Source organism: Mirounga angustirostris, unplaced genomic scaffold, assembly GCF_029215605.1.
Source record: "Mirounga angustirostris isolate CCGP_5_RB_7025 unplaced genomic scaffold, mMirAng1.0.hap1 SCAF_1, whole genome shotgun sequence".
NCBI lineage: Eukaryota > Metazoa > Chordata > Mammalia > Carnivora > Phocidae > Mirounga > Mirounga angustirostris.
Window position 1 is genome coordinate 153,730,958 of NW_026991709.1, and position 17,642 is coordinate 153,748,599.

Consider the following 17,642-nt stretch of genomic DNA (forward strand, 5'->3'; position numbering starts at 1 on the left):
GTCTCTCAGCCTCAGCTCTGTTGACATTCTGGGTGGGAGCACTCTTTGTCATGGAGGGCTGTCCACTGACCTGTAGGATTTTAGCAGCATTCCTGGCCTCTTCCCGTTAGAAGCCAGAAGCAGCTCCTCTCATCCCCAGAGAAAGTGTCTCCAGATTTCATCCATGAGCCCTGGGGCCAAAGAACCCCTGGGGACCCACCACTCTAACTCATGCCTTCTTACTAAAAGCAGTATTGCCCTCAAGGAGGCAAAAATTGGTTTTGGGGGGTGAAAAAAAAAACCCTTCTCTTTTTATGTATAAAGCACTGATATACACATACCACATCATAAACAGTATTAAGATTTCATGGGGAGGTGATTTAAGAAAAAAAATAACTGAAAAGACTCTTTGGGAGAGGTAATAATGAGCAAAGGGTGATAAACGTGGCTCTGGCTTGGTTTTTTCATTCCTTTTCCTGCAAACTCCTTAGGGAAAATGAGCTTTGTGGCTCTTTTAAGGCGAACTGAAGAGCTAAGCAACTGTAGACAGTAGAGGGGAGATGTCTGGAAGCCGGCAGAAGCTGAGGCGGTGACCGACAGAAGACAGGACTGCTGTCCGCCGCTTGGCTGTGACTGCCACATGAACTCAGAGGGACTCGGCCACGATCACTGTCAGTGGGAGCCCCACGACTTCCAGGTAGAGGGCTGTGGGGAGGGGTCTTCCTGTTGCAAAGGGGGCTTGAAGCTAGGTTGTCAGATGCCACGTTATACCCAGTTATTGAACGTGGTTGACTAAAGCCCTCCAATTCCCTCCTGGACACACACATTCACATCCGTGTTTCTCCCCTCTGGTTACCCTTTCTCCTGCATGTGTCTGGCCTCCCCCTCTGGCCTCCTCAGATCCCACTTGTTGGAGGATATGGCACATCGTGGTTGCCCACCACCGCACGACCTCTGGAGGCAAACAACGTACGGCCCACTGATCCAGAACATAAAGATCATTTCTACCGCAGGTAGCCGGCCGAAGGCAATTTTTTAAATTAAAAATCCAGAAAATAAATGTTTAAAAATCAAGAAGTTTCTCTTTTAAAAGAAAACTTACTTCATTTTCCTCTTTAATCTAGGAGAGAGCAAACCTTCCTAGCTTTCAGTTTGGGGAAATGAGTGACTCTTAGTCACTCGTTTTCTGCTTCTTACTTCTATCAAAAAAACCCACTTGAACTCAGCATAGATGGGTGAGGGATAGAGCTGGTGCTCACAGGAAGCCACGCACCCTTCAAAGGCACCTGTCTTTCTTAGCGCTGTGCTTCTTGAGCAAGCCTGGCACTGGCTCACGGACCTTCCTCAGAACCACTGTCAGAAAAGCAAGGTAAGTGGGGACGGGGCCATTCCCAGGGCCTCAGGCCACACACTGCTCTCTAGACACTGGACAGGTGTGTGGACTTTGGAAGTGCTGTAAGCTGGCCTGCTGCCCACCCAGTCCCAACACTCAGGCATCTCGGGCACTCTGGGGCTCCCAGCGGGCTCTTGTCTTGGAGCTCACACACCATCTACTTCTACTCACATCCTCCGAGCCCTCATCTGAGGGGCATTCGTAGACACAGGGCTCTCTCCCTGCGCACCTCTGGCCCAAGTCCCCATGCTCAGAATACACAGATAATTTTTATCAAACATCCACATTTTTCTGCTTCTTGCTTCTATCAAGATTCCCAGGTCAAGAAAGCAAATAAGGCTGATTCCCACCATTTACCAGCTGTGTTTCCTTTTTTTGTTCTCCTGATAATTTCCTAACTCCTCAGCTTCGTCTATTCCTTAACCTTTCACAGGCAAAATGGTGGAGAGAGACTAGGATTGTTATTTATTTAACTAGAATTGATAATCATTTTACAACATTGTTTCAGGGGCTCTGCAATGCCCCAGGTCTTCAGTTATCTGTTTGCAGGAGAAAATCCAAATCTCTCTCTTGAGAAACCAAACGTAGTTTGTCGTTTGAGTGTTTGGGCTTGTGGTGGTGAGGGTGGTAGGGAGGAGGTGTGAATTACCAAACAGTGTTGTAATAAGGAACACAGGCTGCCATTAAGAAGGAAGCAAGAAGAAGTAGCCTCGAGTCAGAAAGCCCTTCATCCCTGAATTGCTCTGATTCACACGTGAACATGTGAAGGTTTAAGAAGGTTTTTTGTTTTTTTTTTAAAGATTTTATTTATTTATTTGAGACAGAGAATGAGAGAGAGAGAGCACATGAGAGGGGGGAGGGTCAGAGGGAGAAGCAGGCTCCCTGCCGATCAGGGAGCCCGATGTGGGACTCCATCCAGGGACTCCAGGATCATGACCTGAGCCGAAGGCAGTCGCTTAACCAACTGAGCCACCCAGGCGCCCAAGAAGGTTTTAACTTTAAGAAGGTTTTAACCTCTTCACCTGCCCATTTAGATAGGAAATGAGGGTGGTTGGGAGATAGAGGGATTTCATTTCTGGCTGTGATGTGCCTTTTCGAGGTCTGTCAGGCTAATTCCCTCTGTGATGGGATTCCGTGCACAGGACTGATTTTTGCATGCAGTTTTGATGAAAAGACCAAAAAGTTCCCTCAAGTTACCATCTGAGTGCTGCAAAATGATCTGAGTGCTGCCGCCTTCAGAAGGGCCTTAGCATCAGCCTGGCCCAGAAGGAGCCTGGAAGGCCAGGCATGTTCCCATCTAAGATGGTGTTCTAGAATGAACAGGGGGCCTGGTAGTGTGTGCCAGAGACAACTTGCACCAACTCAGGACTGCAAAGATTCAGGAATTTTGTGAGGTGGTTGGTAGCTGGAATTTTGCCGTGGTGGAAATATCTGCACCACAGAAACCAGCAAACATCATAGATCAGAGTCCCCTACCACCCAACCAGCCCCTACCGGGACTTGGGGCCCAAAGAAAAGTTCTGCATATAGCTGTGTGGCCTCATTTAACCTCTCGGAAGCTTTTATGAGTCATCTACACCACGGTTCGGTATGCTTGCTTGGCTTAGAGCGCCCGATTTTTGTTGGGAGGGTGGTGGGGGACAGGAGCATGGAATTAGGATTCAATGCACAATACCAGGGAACGTACTTTGAAATCTATGTGTCAAGGTTGCAGGAGGAATTAGAATTTTTATATAAAGGCAGGTGACGAACCTTCTAGCTCAATGATTAAGCAATTCGTGAATTTTGGGAGCTATAATCTGAAGGGGAAACATGCGTAGATTTTTCATCTTTTTGTTTTTTCTTTTGCTCTTATGTCACAAAGGTGGTTCTGGGTGTAGGACTGTTGGAAATCTCAACTGGCCTGCAAATGATTCAGTAACTGCAGACTACTATTTAGAAATGCATCCTTGAAAACACCTCCTCAAGAAGGAGGTTTTTCTGTCCCCACTTACAAATGAGAGAACGGAAGCTCCCCTCAGAGGGATAGAAAAGGGGCAGAGCTGGAACGTGGAATCTGCTAAACTCCCAAGGGCAGGGTTCTTCCATTTGGCTGCACTGCCCTGTGGGGAATGGAGCCCTTCAACTTGGGAAGATTGGGAAGGGTGTGTGATGATCCGGGGCAAAATATTAAGCAACTATGCTCTGTATTCAGCACCACTTTGGTATGGTTTTGTTCTTACAGAAATCTTGTTTGCTCTTCCCCTCATTAGCTTCTGGTTGGGCTCAGACCTGAGCCAAGGTACTGGTAGATTTGAAAATGAACCCCACGGATATAGCAGACACCACCCTGGATGAAAGCGTCTATAGCAATTACTATCTCTACGAAAACATCCCCAAGCCTTGCACCAAAGAAGGCATCAAGGCATTTGGGGAGCTCTTCCTGCCCCCTCTCTACTCCCTGGTCTTTCTGTTTGGTCTCCTTGGAAATTCTGTGGTGATTGTGGTCCTGTTCAAGTACAAGAGGCTCAAGTCCATGACTGACGTGTACCTGCTCAACCTTGCCATCTCGGACCTGCTCTTCGTGCTCTCCCTCCCTTTCTGGGGCTACTATGCTGCAGACCAGTGGGTTTTTGGACTAGGTCTCTGCAAGATTATTTCCTGGATGTACTTGGTGGGCTTTTACAGTGGCATCTTCTTCATCATGCTCATGAGCATCGACAGATACCTGGCAATTGTGCATGCGGTGTTTTCCTTGAGAGCGAGGACCCTGACTTATGGGGTCATCACCAGCTTGGCCACGTGGTCCGTGGCTGTCCTGGCCTCCCTTCCAGGCCTTTTATTCAGCACCTGTTATACTGAGCACAACCATACCTACTGCAAAACCAAGTACTCTCTCAACTCCACGAGGTGGAATGTGCTGAGCTCCCTGGAGATCAACATTCTTGGACTGGTGGTTCCCTTGGGCACCATGCTGTTCTGCTACTCCATGATCATCAGGACGTTGCAGCACTGCAAAAACGAGAAGAAGAGCAAGGCGGTGAGGTTGGTCTTTGCTGTGGTGGCTCTCTTCCTGGGGTTCTGGGCACCTTACAATGTGGTGCTCTTCCTGGAGACACTGGTGGAACTGGAGGTCCTTCAGGATTGCACCTTTGAAAGGCACCTGGACTACGCCATTCAGGCCACAGAGACCCTGGCTTTCGTCCACTGCTGCCTCAATCCAGTCATCTACTTTTTCCTAGGGGAGAAATTCCGCAAGTACATCGTACAGCTCTTCAAAACCTGCAGGGGGCCGTTCATGCTCTGCCAATATTGCAGGGTCCTCCAACTCTACCCGCCCGACACTCCCAGCTCGTCCTACACACAGTCCACCGGGGATCACGATCTCCATGATGCTCTGTAGAAAAAGAAGAGGCAAAAGATGGAGTCGAGCATCCCATGTCAAGAGCTTAAAATTGTATTATAGTAAGAGTTCCTGAGCAAGTGGTGGGAAGGAGACTTACATCCACAGCCAAGGGCGGGCTTCTCACCCCACAGTCAGCTTTTCCTCTTGCCACAGGCGAGTTCAGTGCAGGAAGAGCTCATTGGGGCTGCGGCAGCCCTCCTCTCTCATGGCCTGCCTGCAGGGATGAGTAAACCGAAGGAGAGCGCTAAGCAGCATTTCAGTGAGGCTATCCATAATCCTGTAAGGGAAGGACCATTCATTCCCTTCTAACTCGAACTGATGCCATTCTCCAGGAGGAACTGTGGAGGATTGACTGGTGCAATCAATTACTACTCCTTGCTCCTTGATGTGAAAAATGGGCCCTTTTAATGAACTTCTAGCTTTTGTGGAACAATACAGAAAACTTTGGCATGCCGTCCTAGGGTTTTTCTAATAATATATCCGAAGCATGGTATATTCCCGGAAGCCAGGTGTACTCAGAAACAAATAGCAAAGTAATGAACCTGGATCTTGAGTCTTTTATTTTAAAGGATGATTTGTTAATGGAAGCCAAACTTTTGATGCTGATTACAAGTGTAAGGATGTGAAGGCATTAGCGTGGTCTGATTTCCAAACGTGAAATACAAGGCATTAAAAGATCCAAACACATTTGTGGAGATTCAAACACACTTTCAGAGAGCGAGGGAGGGAACACAAGCAGGGGGAGTGGGAGAGGGAGAAGCAGGCTTCCCGCGGAGCAGGGAGCCTGATGTGGGGCTCGATCCCAGGACCCTGGGATCATGACCTGAGCTGAAGGCAGATGCTTAACAACTCAGCCACCCAGGCGCCCCTCAAACACACTTTCATATGCTTGTGAGCATGTTTTGTTTTAATTATAACAGATGAATATTCAAATTTCACAAATAATACGTAGGTGCAGATACATTTATTTAGGGTCTCTTATTCGTGTACAAACAGAACCTTCAAAACTAAAAATAACGAGGGCTAATAAAGTATGACAATGCTTCCTTAATAAGTTTGAAGTGCCTGCCAATAAGCGAGGCAAGAATAATCAACTAACGGTTATTACTGATGTGGCATAAACTGGACCGTCAAAAAATTATGAAGTTGTGAAAAATGTCATCCTGTCTTTTAAAATATTGGCCTCCTTTTTAACTGTTGGATGACTCAAAATTTCAGTCATTTCTTACAAGTCATAATCATGTAATTAATTGTTTGACACCATTAAAATAAATTTCTGTTCTTCCAGCCTTAATTAATCAGAATTAAGTAGAGACTTTAATCAAGTCAGGAGAGACCTGTAATCCCTCCCCCCCAAAAAACCTGTCTTGCAAACTATTAACTGAGTTATCTGTTCAAATGTTTCTGTAAATTTACACATTATTACATGCTCTACATTTATAAAGGATGCATTTCCAGAAAGTTGGTTTTCAGAGAAGTGATTTTAGAAGGGTAAGTGGATGTTGCCTTTATAGACAAAAATAAACTTGCATATAGTCCCACAGAGCCTTTTTTCCTGATCCTGTTTGTATTTGGTTTCCTTTTTTTTTTTTTTTATTTATTTGCGAGAGATAGCATGAACAGAGGGAGAGGGAGAAACAGATTCCCCACTGAGCAGGGAGCTGGTCGTGGGACTCGATCTCACCACCCAGGATCATCACCGGAGCCCAAGGCAAACGCTTAACCGACTGAGCCACCCAGGCGCCCTGTGTTCGGTTTCCTGATGGGGCTGCAGATGCCAGCTGATGTGGGTGTGGTGCACTGGGCTGGCAGCGGGAGGAACCAGAGGGCAACCTGTCTAGGCGGCCACGTGGGGCTGGGGGGTGGCACCGTGGGCAGCAGTGGCCAGGAGGCTGGGATGCATGGCAGGGAGGGCTAGGCTGGGTTCATGGGCGGTTTCCCCAGAAAACCTCCCTTCGTGTGGCCTGCCCTGCCCGGCCTGCAAATCCTAGCTCTGCACTCCTGTGTGAACCTGAACACATTACTTTCAGCCTCAGTTTTCCCTCATCTGTAAAGCGGAATATATTCCAGGGTGATGGAAAAAAAGATGATTATTCCCTGATAGAGCTTCTAATGGTATTCATTTAATCACAGCAAGAGGGAAAGACAGATGGACTGAAGGGGTTTCACTGTCCCTTTGTCCCTCTGAGCACACAGTGGTAGACAGGGTGGGGTGCAGTCTGCCCGCTGCCGTCCCTCGTCCTGAGGGGGGGGTCATCCATCACCTCAAGACCCTCAGGTCTTCCCTTGTCCCAGAGCTTGGGCGGATTCCCTTAGGATGGGGAATTTGGAAGCTCCAGTGACACCCCGACATGACACTCTCAGAACACTGACAAGAAAGTGTCTTCCCATTCAGCACCAGAAACATGAAAACAAGCCAGCGCGATTTCCACACAAAGGTAGTACCACAAAGGGGAGGTTAACTCTCCATTCTCAGACACTGGACCCATCCCTTCCTCTTGGCAACGTGCCCAGCTTCTGGGGAACGCAGACTCGGTGCAGTTTGCTTAGGAACAACAGTCGTGGTGGTTACGCAACACCATGAACATACTACGTGCTGCTGAATTGCACGTTTTTAAATGATTAGTTTGATAGCCTGTGAAGTTTATCTCAAGAACCCTGGGCAATAGCCCTGTATCTGTCCCATAGCAGGCACTCAAATTCTACTGAATAAATACATGTCATCTTCTTCCTGGGAGAAGAAAAAAATACAGGGTGTTGGCAAATGGTCTTCAGACCCTTCGGGAGATTTTCCTTGAGAAACTCTCTTCATAGTTTGGAACATTGGCTGCAATTAGTTCCAGTTGGTTGAATGTCTATTTTGTCGGGTTATGGGGAGACTAACAGGATAAAGGAGGAAGCTTGTGGAATTTACAATCTGCTAAAGGGAAAACACAAACACTAGATCAACTCGAATGCAAGCAGGACAGATAGGACAACAGAGCAACAAACACAATGCTTTGGGACTTCCGAGGAAGGAGAAATGGGTTCAATTTCCAATTTCAGCATACAATTAGCTTTTAAAAGGACCGTAATTTTGTTTTTTTTTTTTTTTTAAGATTTTATTTATTTGACAGAGACACAGCGAAAGAGGGAACACAAGCAGGGGGAGTGGGAGAGGGAGAAGCAGGCTTCCCGCGGAGCAGGAAGCCCGATGCGGGGCTCGATCCCAGGACCCTGGGATCATGACCTGAGCTGAAGGCAGACAGCCATCTGAGCTACCCAGGCACCCCAGGACCGTGATTTTGATGAACAGAAAGGGGAAGGACATTCGAGGCTGATGGAAAGGCAAGTGGTGTTAAGAGCATACTGTGTGGTCGGCAGGGGTGGGGGGGGCAGTGGTTTGGGTAGTTAAAAGAGAATATGTGGGGGGTGGGAGGCAGCAGCAAAATAAATACTTGCCCTCTTGCCTTAATTTGGGACAACTCTGACAGGCCCTTCCAATTCCAAGCGCCCTGTACGATTAGCTGGGGCATCTGTTGCGGCCACACGCTAATGCAATTTTTCCTGTTGTTCAGTCTTGCTTCCTTCACGCCCTCATAGGTGTTGTTCCCAGGATGACTCCCCATTCAATCTGCTGTATGCTAATCTCAGAGTCTCAGAGGCTGTTTTCAGGAACCCCAGTCTACAACGAGAACTTCAGGATCACACAGGGGCAAGTGAGCCCCTAATACAAATGGAAATTGACCCCCAGGTGTGGGGGGTCTCTGCCCCGGGGATGTCCTTCATTCATTGCTCCCTGGCCATCAACCCCATCTGACTCTTGGTTCTTATGCTTCCATTTGTCAATTGCACCTTTGCTCCCATAATTTGCCTGCCTCACTCCCAGAGGCATCTCCCTTTCCACCACTGTTGTGGTCATGGACCATCTCCACCTTTGCTTGTGGGCAAGCAGCTCCCTGACATCCTATATTCCGTACCCATCAGTGACTTCCTGGACTCAAATGAACCAGACACAAGCTCCACCCATTTTTTGTGGTCACAATACTTTACTCCTTAAAAGCTCATAATGGCTCCAAATTCCCCTTTCAGAAAAGCAGAAATCCACCAAGTGCTTTCATATACTGAAACTCAACTGAGCTTCATTGTAAAGTAGATAAGGTTGGGTTTACCCCAAGAAACTGAGGTTCAGGGGGAATAATATTCTAATCATGAATTAAACTAACTCCAACAGTAACCACTACCTAACTGCCTAGCAAAATGCCTAGCACAAAGCAGTTGTTCAATTATTTTCTAGTGAATGAGTGAATTTCCTTATCTCTTAATTAAGCCCTCTATACTGGCAATTCAAGTTTCTATTTCACTACACAAAGTTCAGCAGTCTTCTCTCCAAAATCCCCACTATGTTTCTAATAAAACTTTGTGTGACAGAGTTCAAAGATTGATTGAATTGCCTCCTAGTTCCAGAAATCAGTGGGTGTTCTTTGGGTCAAAAATTACTTCATTAAAACTTTTGCTATGAGCACAATTGCAGAAGTCTGCATTTTCGCCTTCTCTAGGACCTATAAAATAACAGCAAGAAGAATGAATTAAAAAGCCCACAAACTCCATTTTTAAAAATTCTTTTTAAGTAGGCTCCACACCCAGGGTGGGGCTCGAACTCATGACCCTGAGATCAAGAGTCACATGTTCTACTGACTGAGCCAGCCAGGTGCCCCACAAACTCCATTTTCAGTCAAACTTGGAGAGAGATAGTTTCTCAGACTTCAAAATATATGTAAGAGCTACTAAAAGCAGCCACTCTCAGGCAAGAATTATGGGGGAGAAGGTGAAGAAAAGGGCAGTCCGAGGGGCGGCGGGACCGACTTCATACAGCCTGCAAACACCTGTTTCCTGAGGGAGGGGCGCACCATGAAGATCAGGAGCTGCTGACACAAACATGCTTAACAACCCAAAGCTAGTCACTAAGAAAAATAATACTATCATCAGGATAGGATAGAAGTGTAGGAATATAATATTTTATTACCATGACCCAATATATCGACCTCAGCTCAAAATGCTTCCTGGGGCACTCCAGAGGTAGTCCAGCTAAAAACAGATGAAAAGAAAGCCTGCTATCACTTCTACCAAACATCATACTGAATATGCTAGCTCCATGCTCTAAGAGAAAGAAATCAGTCGTATAAAAAGTGGAAAAGGGGGCAAGTTAACAAAATACCTGCACAGTACCTTTCAAAACTGAATGTCATCAAAAACAAGGGAAGTCTAAGAAATTGTCACAGTCAAGAGGAGCCTAAAGAGAGAAGACAACTAAATGAATTAGTTCTGGAACGGAAAAGGACATTAGCTAAAAACTAAGGAAATCTGAATAAAGTATGGGCATTAGTTAATAATAATGTATCAATATTGGTTCATTAAATATAACACACCATGCAGGGAAATTGCATGTGGGGTGCATGGGAACTGTTTGTACTTTCTTCGTGATTTTTTGTAAACTTAAAACTGTTCTAAGATTGGAAAAGAAAAGACAAAGTATCTCTAGTTGTAATGATAGTATTGAATAACTGGAAAACTCAAGAGAATCACCGGAAAGAACTATTATGAATAACAAGATAATTAAGTGAGTTAATAGGGGAAAGTGCTAATACATAAAACTCAATTATATTTATATTTACAAATAACTACTAGTTAGAAGATGTGATGGTAAACCAGACCTGCATTTTAAAAGAGAATAGAAAAAAAAATCCTAATTAAGATACATATTATAGAGGCGCCTGGGTGGCTCAGTCGTTAAGCGTCTGTCTTCGGCTCAGGTCACGGTCCCAGGGTCCTGGGATCGAGCCCCGCATCGGGCTCCCTGCTCCGCGGGAAGCCTGCTTCACCCTCTCCCACTCCCCCTGCTTGTGTTCCCTTTCTCGCTGTCTCTCTCTCTGTCAAATAAATAAACAAAATCTTAAAAAAAAAAAAGATACATATTATACATATGAAATATATAGGAAATAGATATAAATATATGAAAAACCCCCACTTTAAAGCACGATTGCTGAACACCAAAATGATGTGGATGAAAAGGCCTAGATGCTCTTTTGCAAGAAGACTCAACGTTATAAAAACGTCAGATCTTCCTAAGTTAAATGATTAAATCCAATGTTATTCTTCAAGACACATCAGTGGTTCTTTAAAAAGAACTACATACACTGGTTTAAAAGCTCCTGTGAAAATGAACAAAAAATGAACACTCTGAAAAGAAGAGCAATAAGGATGTCTATATTATAAATTACTATGTATATATATATTTTTAAGATTTTATTTATTTATTTGAGAGAGAGAGAATGAGAGAGAGCACATGAGAAGGGGGAGGGTCAGAGGGAGAAGCAGACTCCCTGCTGAGCAGGGAGCCTGATGTGGGACTCGATCCAGGGACTCCAGGATCATGACCTGAGCCGAAGGCAGTTGCTTAACCAACTGAGCCACCCAGGCGTCCTGTTTATACTATTATTCTCAGTACTTTTCTATATGGTTGAAATATTTAAAAATAAAAAAATAATTAATTACTGTGTATCCATACTACGGAATGTGATGCTATTAAAAAGAATGCTTTCCAGCTAGATACCTATTATCATGCGGAAATGTCCATGACGTATTAACAGCATTTTATTTTATTTTATTTTTTAGACTGAATTACTAATAGACACATTGTGTTATTGAAAGGTGATTTCATGTGATTTTCCCCTTAAAGACAGTACTTGCAGGTACAAAGACGCTGAGATGTCTATAGCCTTCAGATGTTTACTTGAAAAGTTTGATATTAGCTTTCCTTATCTAGCTGAGGATTCACAAATTCTCCATAATCAAACTGACATCTTTGATAGATGACTAACAAAATTTTTAATGAATTTTTAAAAAAGATTTTATTCATTTATTTATTTGAGAGAGAGAGAGAGAGAGAAAGAATGTGAGCAGGGGGAGGAGCAGAGGGAGGGGAATAAGCAGATTCTTTGCTGAGCGCAGAGCCTGAGGCGGGTCTCTATCCCAGGACCCTGAGATCATGACCTGAGCCGAAATCAAGAGTTGGATGCTTAACTGACTGAGCCACCTGGGCACCCCAACTAACGAAATTTTTAGTAATCTGGCTAGGGTCTCCCCAAGGAAGAGACACACAAATAGGACACATCACAGGAGTGATCTGGAATAGGTGATCACAGTTACAGCGATCCAGTAAATGCTGTCTGGTAAAGTGTGATTCTTGACAAAAGGGACCCTTAAAGGTGGGATGCCCAGAACTTGTATTCTTGGGGCGCCTGGGTGGCTCAGTTGGTTAAACGTCGGACTCTTGCTCTTGGCTCAGGTCTTGATCTCAGGGTTGAGTTCAAGCCTGTGTTGGGCTCCATGTAGAGCCTGCTTAAAAAAACAACAAAAAACTCATTAGGGGCGCCTGGCTGACTCAGTCATTTGATCATGCAACTCTTGATCTCAGGAGTCACAAGTTCAAGGCCCATGTTGGGCATGGAGCCTACTTAAAAAAAAAAAAAAAGAACTTGTATTCTCTTTATAAGTTTTTGTGTTATCGGATGTAGATCTTTCACTCCTATTACTGTTCCCTACTGAATATTGAGAGATCTGAAATTTTGGAATGAGAGAGAAAACACCATATTCATCTTGATACTTCTTACAAGATTTGTAATGATGTCTCATGTGGTAGAATTTTTTTTTTTAAGATTTTATTTATTTATTTGACAGAGAGAAACAGCGAGAGAGGGATCACAAGCAGGGGGAGTGGGAGAGGGAGAAGCCGGCTTCCTGCCGAGCAGGGAGCCCCATGCGGGGTTCGATCCCAGGACCCTGGGATCATGACCTGAGCCGAAGGCAGACACTTAATGACTGAGCCACCCAGGCGCCCCTCATGTGGTAGAATTTAATCTGTTTTACACAGCATCTGCACCTACTTCCTCATGATAATTTCAAGGTCTAAGGCCTCTCTCTCTTCTAGTCACACTTCCACGACAGAGGAGACAATGTATTCCGCTTTCTCTCTTTGCAGTCAGGCTGAGTCCTCATGGGCGTTTTGAGCACCTCCTGACAGGGTAGTAAAAATCATCTTTGGTGTGGGATGTGGCTGTGGAGAGCTCCTTGGCCATGGCGGTGGAGGCATTGGGGGATCAGGTGATTACCATCGTAAGACTCTCTATGAGAACTATTAACAGCATTCTAAAAACCTGGAAGGATAAACCTTAAACTTAACCCCCAAAATGTTAGTCATTAAAAAAAATTTTTTTCTGGATTTATCGACCTATTACTGATGTTAGCCATTTCATAGAAGGAAGAATGATGCTTTATACATTCCAGGCTTCTTTATTTCTTTAAACAAACATGGATTACTTTCATAATCTGCCAAAACAATAGAAATATTTCCATTTTAGAAAAGAAAAAAAAGGAGATCTTCGTGATTATGGAAATTGACTAATGAACCACAGAGAGTCTAAAAAAGGGGGCTCACAGGTGAGGTGAGCAGGTGGATGCTCATCCTGATATGACGCCGGCCTTCAGAGAGATCAGTTTGTAGCCGAGTTCATGGTGGGAGATGTGTACGAGATAGCATTAGGAGCCTGCAGAATGTTTGCTTTTTTTGATCTCACAGGAGATAAATGAGACTATAACTGGAGCCCAGCTAGGCAGGAAAAACGTCTCCATCATCGTGCACTGTACAGCTTCCTCTCCATGGTGGCCTTGGTTAGAGGGATTCCTCCTAATTTTGATGACATCACCATGAAAATATCACATGTAAACAAAGTGAACAGTGGTCAGGTGATGCATTTTGTGGTCCACCTGGGCTCCTCTTGGGGGAATAACTGAGGAGGAGTTAGAGGGGGTTTGTGCAGTGGACAAAGAGTGAGCTTATGAGGGAACGGGCACATTAGGGCACATTTCAGTGTGCCTTGAAAACTTATTGAGGGTCACAGAATTGCTGAGTTATTCACTGGGAAGACTTCTAATTGAGGTGCAGCAAAAGTTCACAGTTTGGGGGGGTCTTCCTGTCTTCTGAAACTTACTGAGATGACAGATAACATGCAATAAATTTAAAAGATGGTTCTGTACAAAAGCCACTTTGGGAAATAGATTGACAGTCTTTGTAAGGTTGAACGTATACCTACTCTGTGATCCAGGGATTCTATACCCAGGTGTTTACTCAAGTGAAATGAAGACCTCAGCCTTAAAGTCTTAAAGACTTACTCAAGAATGTTCATAACAGGGCACCTGGGTGGCTCAGCCGGTTAAGCAGCTGCCTTTGGCTCAGGTCATGATCCCAGGGTCCTGGAATTGAGTCCTGCATCGGGCTCCCTGATCAGCGGGGAGCCTGCTTCTCCCTCTCCCTCTGCTTGCCTCTCTGCTTACTTGTTCTCTCTCTCTCTATGTCAAATAAATAAATAAAATCTTAAAAAAAAAGAATGTTCATAACATCATATTTAATGGTGAAAGACTGAGTGCCTTCCCCTTCATAAGATCAGGAACAAGACCAGTACATCTGCTCTTGCCCCTTCCATCCATATTGTACAGGAGGTTCTTGGTAGGGAAAAAAGGCAAGAAAAAGAAATAAAATGCATCCAGTTTGGAAAGGAACAAGTAAAACTATATCTATAAGATGACATAGTCTAAGGAATCAGTAAAAAAAAGTATTAGAACAGATAAGTTCAGCAAATTATGGGATAAAGCATCAATATAAAAAATCAATTCCATTTCTATATACTGGCAATGAATAATCAAACATGAAATCAGAAAACAATTCCATGTACAAGAACATAGATAAATTTAACCAAAAAAAGTGCAAGATATGTGTACTGAAAGCTAGAGGAGCCCTAAATCAATACAAGGACATTCTGTGCTCACTGGTTAGAAGATTTTGTATTTTAAAGATCGTTCAGGGGCGCCTAGGTGGCTCAGTCATTAAGCGTCTGCCTTCGGCTCAGGTCATGATCCCAGGGTCCTGGGATCGAGCCCCACATTGGGCTCCCTGCTCAGAAGGAAGCCTGCTTCTCCCTCTCCCACTCCCCCTGCTTGTGTTCCTGCTCTCACTGTCTCTCTTTCTCTGTCAAATAAATAAATAAAATCTAAAAAAAAAAAATAAAGATCTTTCAAAAATGTCAATACTTTCTAAATTGATTTCTAGATTAGATAAAATCCCTATCACAACCCCAGCTGACTTTTAAAAATTTTGGGGGAGTAGAAATTGACAAGCTGATTCTATATAGCAATGAAGGGGATCCGAAAGAACTAAAACAACTTTGAAAGGAATTAAAATTGGAGCACTCACACTCCCTGATTTCAACACTTATTACCAAGCTACTCTGAGTAAGACAATGTGGTACAGCATAAGGATAAACATATAAATCAAAGGATTAGAGTTGAGAGTGGAGAAATAAACCATCGTGTTTATGGTTCATTGATTGTTTGACATGGGTGTCAAGATAATTCGATGGGGGAAAGAATGGTTTCTTTGTTAGAACAACTGGATATCCACAGGCAAAAGAATGAAGTTGGACCACACTACCTACCCCATACACAAAAAATTAAAATAGATCCCAGATCTAAATGTAAGAGCTAAAACTGTAAATTTCTGAGAAGAAGACATAGCTGTAAATCTTTATGACCTTGGGTCAGGCAAATCTATAGAGGCACAGTCAATGAGTGGTTACCCAGGGCTAGGAGAAGAGGGAGTGGGGAGTGAGCACCAAGGTACGGGTTTCTTCTGGGAGGATGAAAGGCTTCGCAGTGTAGATTGCAGTGACGTTGCACAACTCTGTGAATATGCTAAACATCACTTGTGCATTTTCTTTTTTTTTTTTTTTTATTTATTTATTCATGAGAGATAGAGAGAGAGAGAGGCAGAGGCAGAGGGAGAAGCAGGCTCCCTGTGGAGCGGGGAGCCCAATGCGGGACTCGATCCCAGGACCCTGGGATCATGACCTGAGCTGAAGGCAGACGCTTAACCGACTGAGCCACCCAGGCGTCCCATCACTTGTGCATTTTCAGTGAGTAAATTTTATGGTATGTGAATTATATCTCAATAAAAATATTTAATAAAAGAATTCACAATAGCCAAACATTGGAAATAATCCAACCGTCTGTCCATTAGCAAGAGAATGGATAAACCAACTTGGTATATTCATGCAATGGTATATTACTCAGTAATATAAATCAAGGAATAAGTCACTTAAAACATTGATATGGGGGCGCCTGGGTGGCTCAGTTGGTTAAGCGACTGCCTTCGGCTCAGGTCATGATCCCGGAGTCCCGGGATCGAGTCCCGCATCGGGCTCCATGCTCAGCGGGGAGTCTGCTTCTCCCTCTGACCCTCCTCCCTCTCATGCTGTCTCTCATTCTCTCTCTCGCAAATAAATAAAATCTTAAAAAAAAAAAAAACTATTAAAAAAAAATAAAAATAAAAAAAAAATAAAACATTGATATGCCTAGAAACATTATGTTGAGCAAAAGAAACCAGACACAAAGCGGCACATATTGTAGGATTCTATGTATATGAAGCTCTGGAACAGGTAAAACTAATCTATGGAGAAAAAAATTACAACAACGGTTGCCTTTGACGTGTGGTAGAGTATCAGCTGCAAAAGAATACAGAGCAATAAACCGGTGATGAAGACTTCCCATATCTTATTGGGTGTGGATGACCTGGAGAGATACATTTATCAAAATTTATTGTACTATACACTTAACAATATGCATATTTTATGGCATGCAAATTATACATCAATAAAAAAATATTACAGAAAAATTACAGGATTAATTTTAATTAATTAATTTTAATTAATTTAATATTTAATTTAAATTTAATTAATTTAATATTAATTAAATTAATAATATTAATATTAATATTATTAATTATTAATAATTAATTATTAATAATATTAATAAATTAATATTAATTTAAATTTAATTAATTTAATATTTAATTTAAATTTAATTAATTTAATTTAATTTAAATTAATTTTAATTAATTAATTAACCGGAACTGGGAAATGAAAGCAAAGTGGTGAGCAAAGCTGAGACCTCAAGTCTGCTGAGTCCTGGGACCTGAGGCTGGTAGTAGCTGTCAGGAGTTCTGATCCTGTGGGGTAACCCTGCTCCATATGATATGGGGGGTGGGGGGGAGGGAGTTGAAGGCAGAGGCTGGATCAAGGCAGGGCTATCTCACCTCTGAAAGAAGAGGGAAGAACTGCTGGTTGGCAGCTGTAGGCCTTGTAGGCTGGAGGATAAACACAAACTCACAGCTAAGATTGGAACTAAGCCCCAAGCACAGGGCTCATTGGTCAGATCTGTGATACCCCCAGAACTGTAGGACTTGAGATTCAAGCCACTAATATAAGACTTGGTTGTAGACTTTAACTCTAACCTGCTAACTGGAATGAGTTGTAAATTGAATTCTCTTGAAGTAGAACCTGGACAAGGATTCCCTTGCAAGTGGTTTACTGGGGGCTGCTCTGTGGAGAAGGGAGGAAGGATGTAGGGTAGGAAAGGGGAAGAAGGTAATCAAAGATGTGTTCTGTATTAGGGTTCTCCAGAGAAACAGAACCAATAGGAGGTTGTTTAACTATCTGTCTATCTACCTATCTATCCATCCATCCATCCATCCATCCATCATTTATTTAGAGACTTTTCTAAGGAATTGGTTCATGTGCTTATGAAAGGCAGACAAGACCCAAGATCTGCAGGGTGAGTTTGCAAGCTGGAGACCAGAAAAACTGATGGTATAGTTCCAGGATGAAGGCCTGTAGCCTTGAAACCCAGGAAGAGCCAGTGTTTCAGTTTGAGTCCAAAGGCAGGAAAACAAACAATGTCCTAGTTTGAAGGCACTCAGGCAGAAGGAATTTTGCCTCTTTTATTCGTGGGAGGGTC

General features: G+C 43.6%; 1 protein-coding gene and 1 pseudogene across 1 annotated transcript; one reads left to right on the forward strand and one right to left on the reverse strand.

The window, feature by feature from the left end:
• Positions 1 to 3,658: 3,658 nt before the first annotated feature.
• Positions 3,659 to 5,465, forward strand: CCR4 (C-C motif chemokine receptor 4). Its single transcript, XM_045863763.3, has one exon. It carries the CDS (start codon positions 3,672 to 3,674, stop codon positions 4,752 to 4,754), a length of 1,083 nt encoding a protein of 360 aa, XP_045719719.1. The 5' UTR covers positions 3,659 to 3,671; the 3' UTR covers positions 4,755 to 5,465.
• Positions 5,466 to 11,517: 6,052 nt separating this feature from the next.
• LOC123834721 (E3 ubiquitin-protein ligase RNF138-like) lies at positions 11,518 to 12,874 on the reverse strand (annotated as a pseudogene).
• Between the last annotated feature and the right edge of the window lie 4,768 nt (positions 12,875 to 17,642).

Excerpts from the sequence above, each read along its gene's own strand:
- CCR4 (XM_045863763.3), top strand. The coding sequence starts at position 3,672 with ATGAACCCCACGGATATAGCAGACACCACCCTGGATGAAAGCGTCTAT.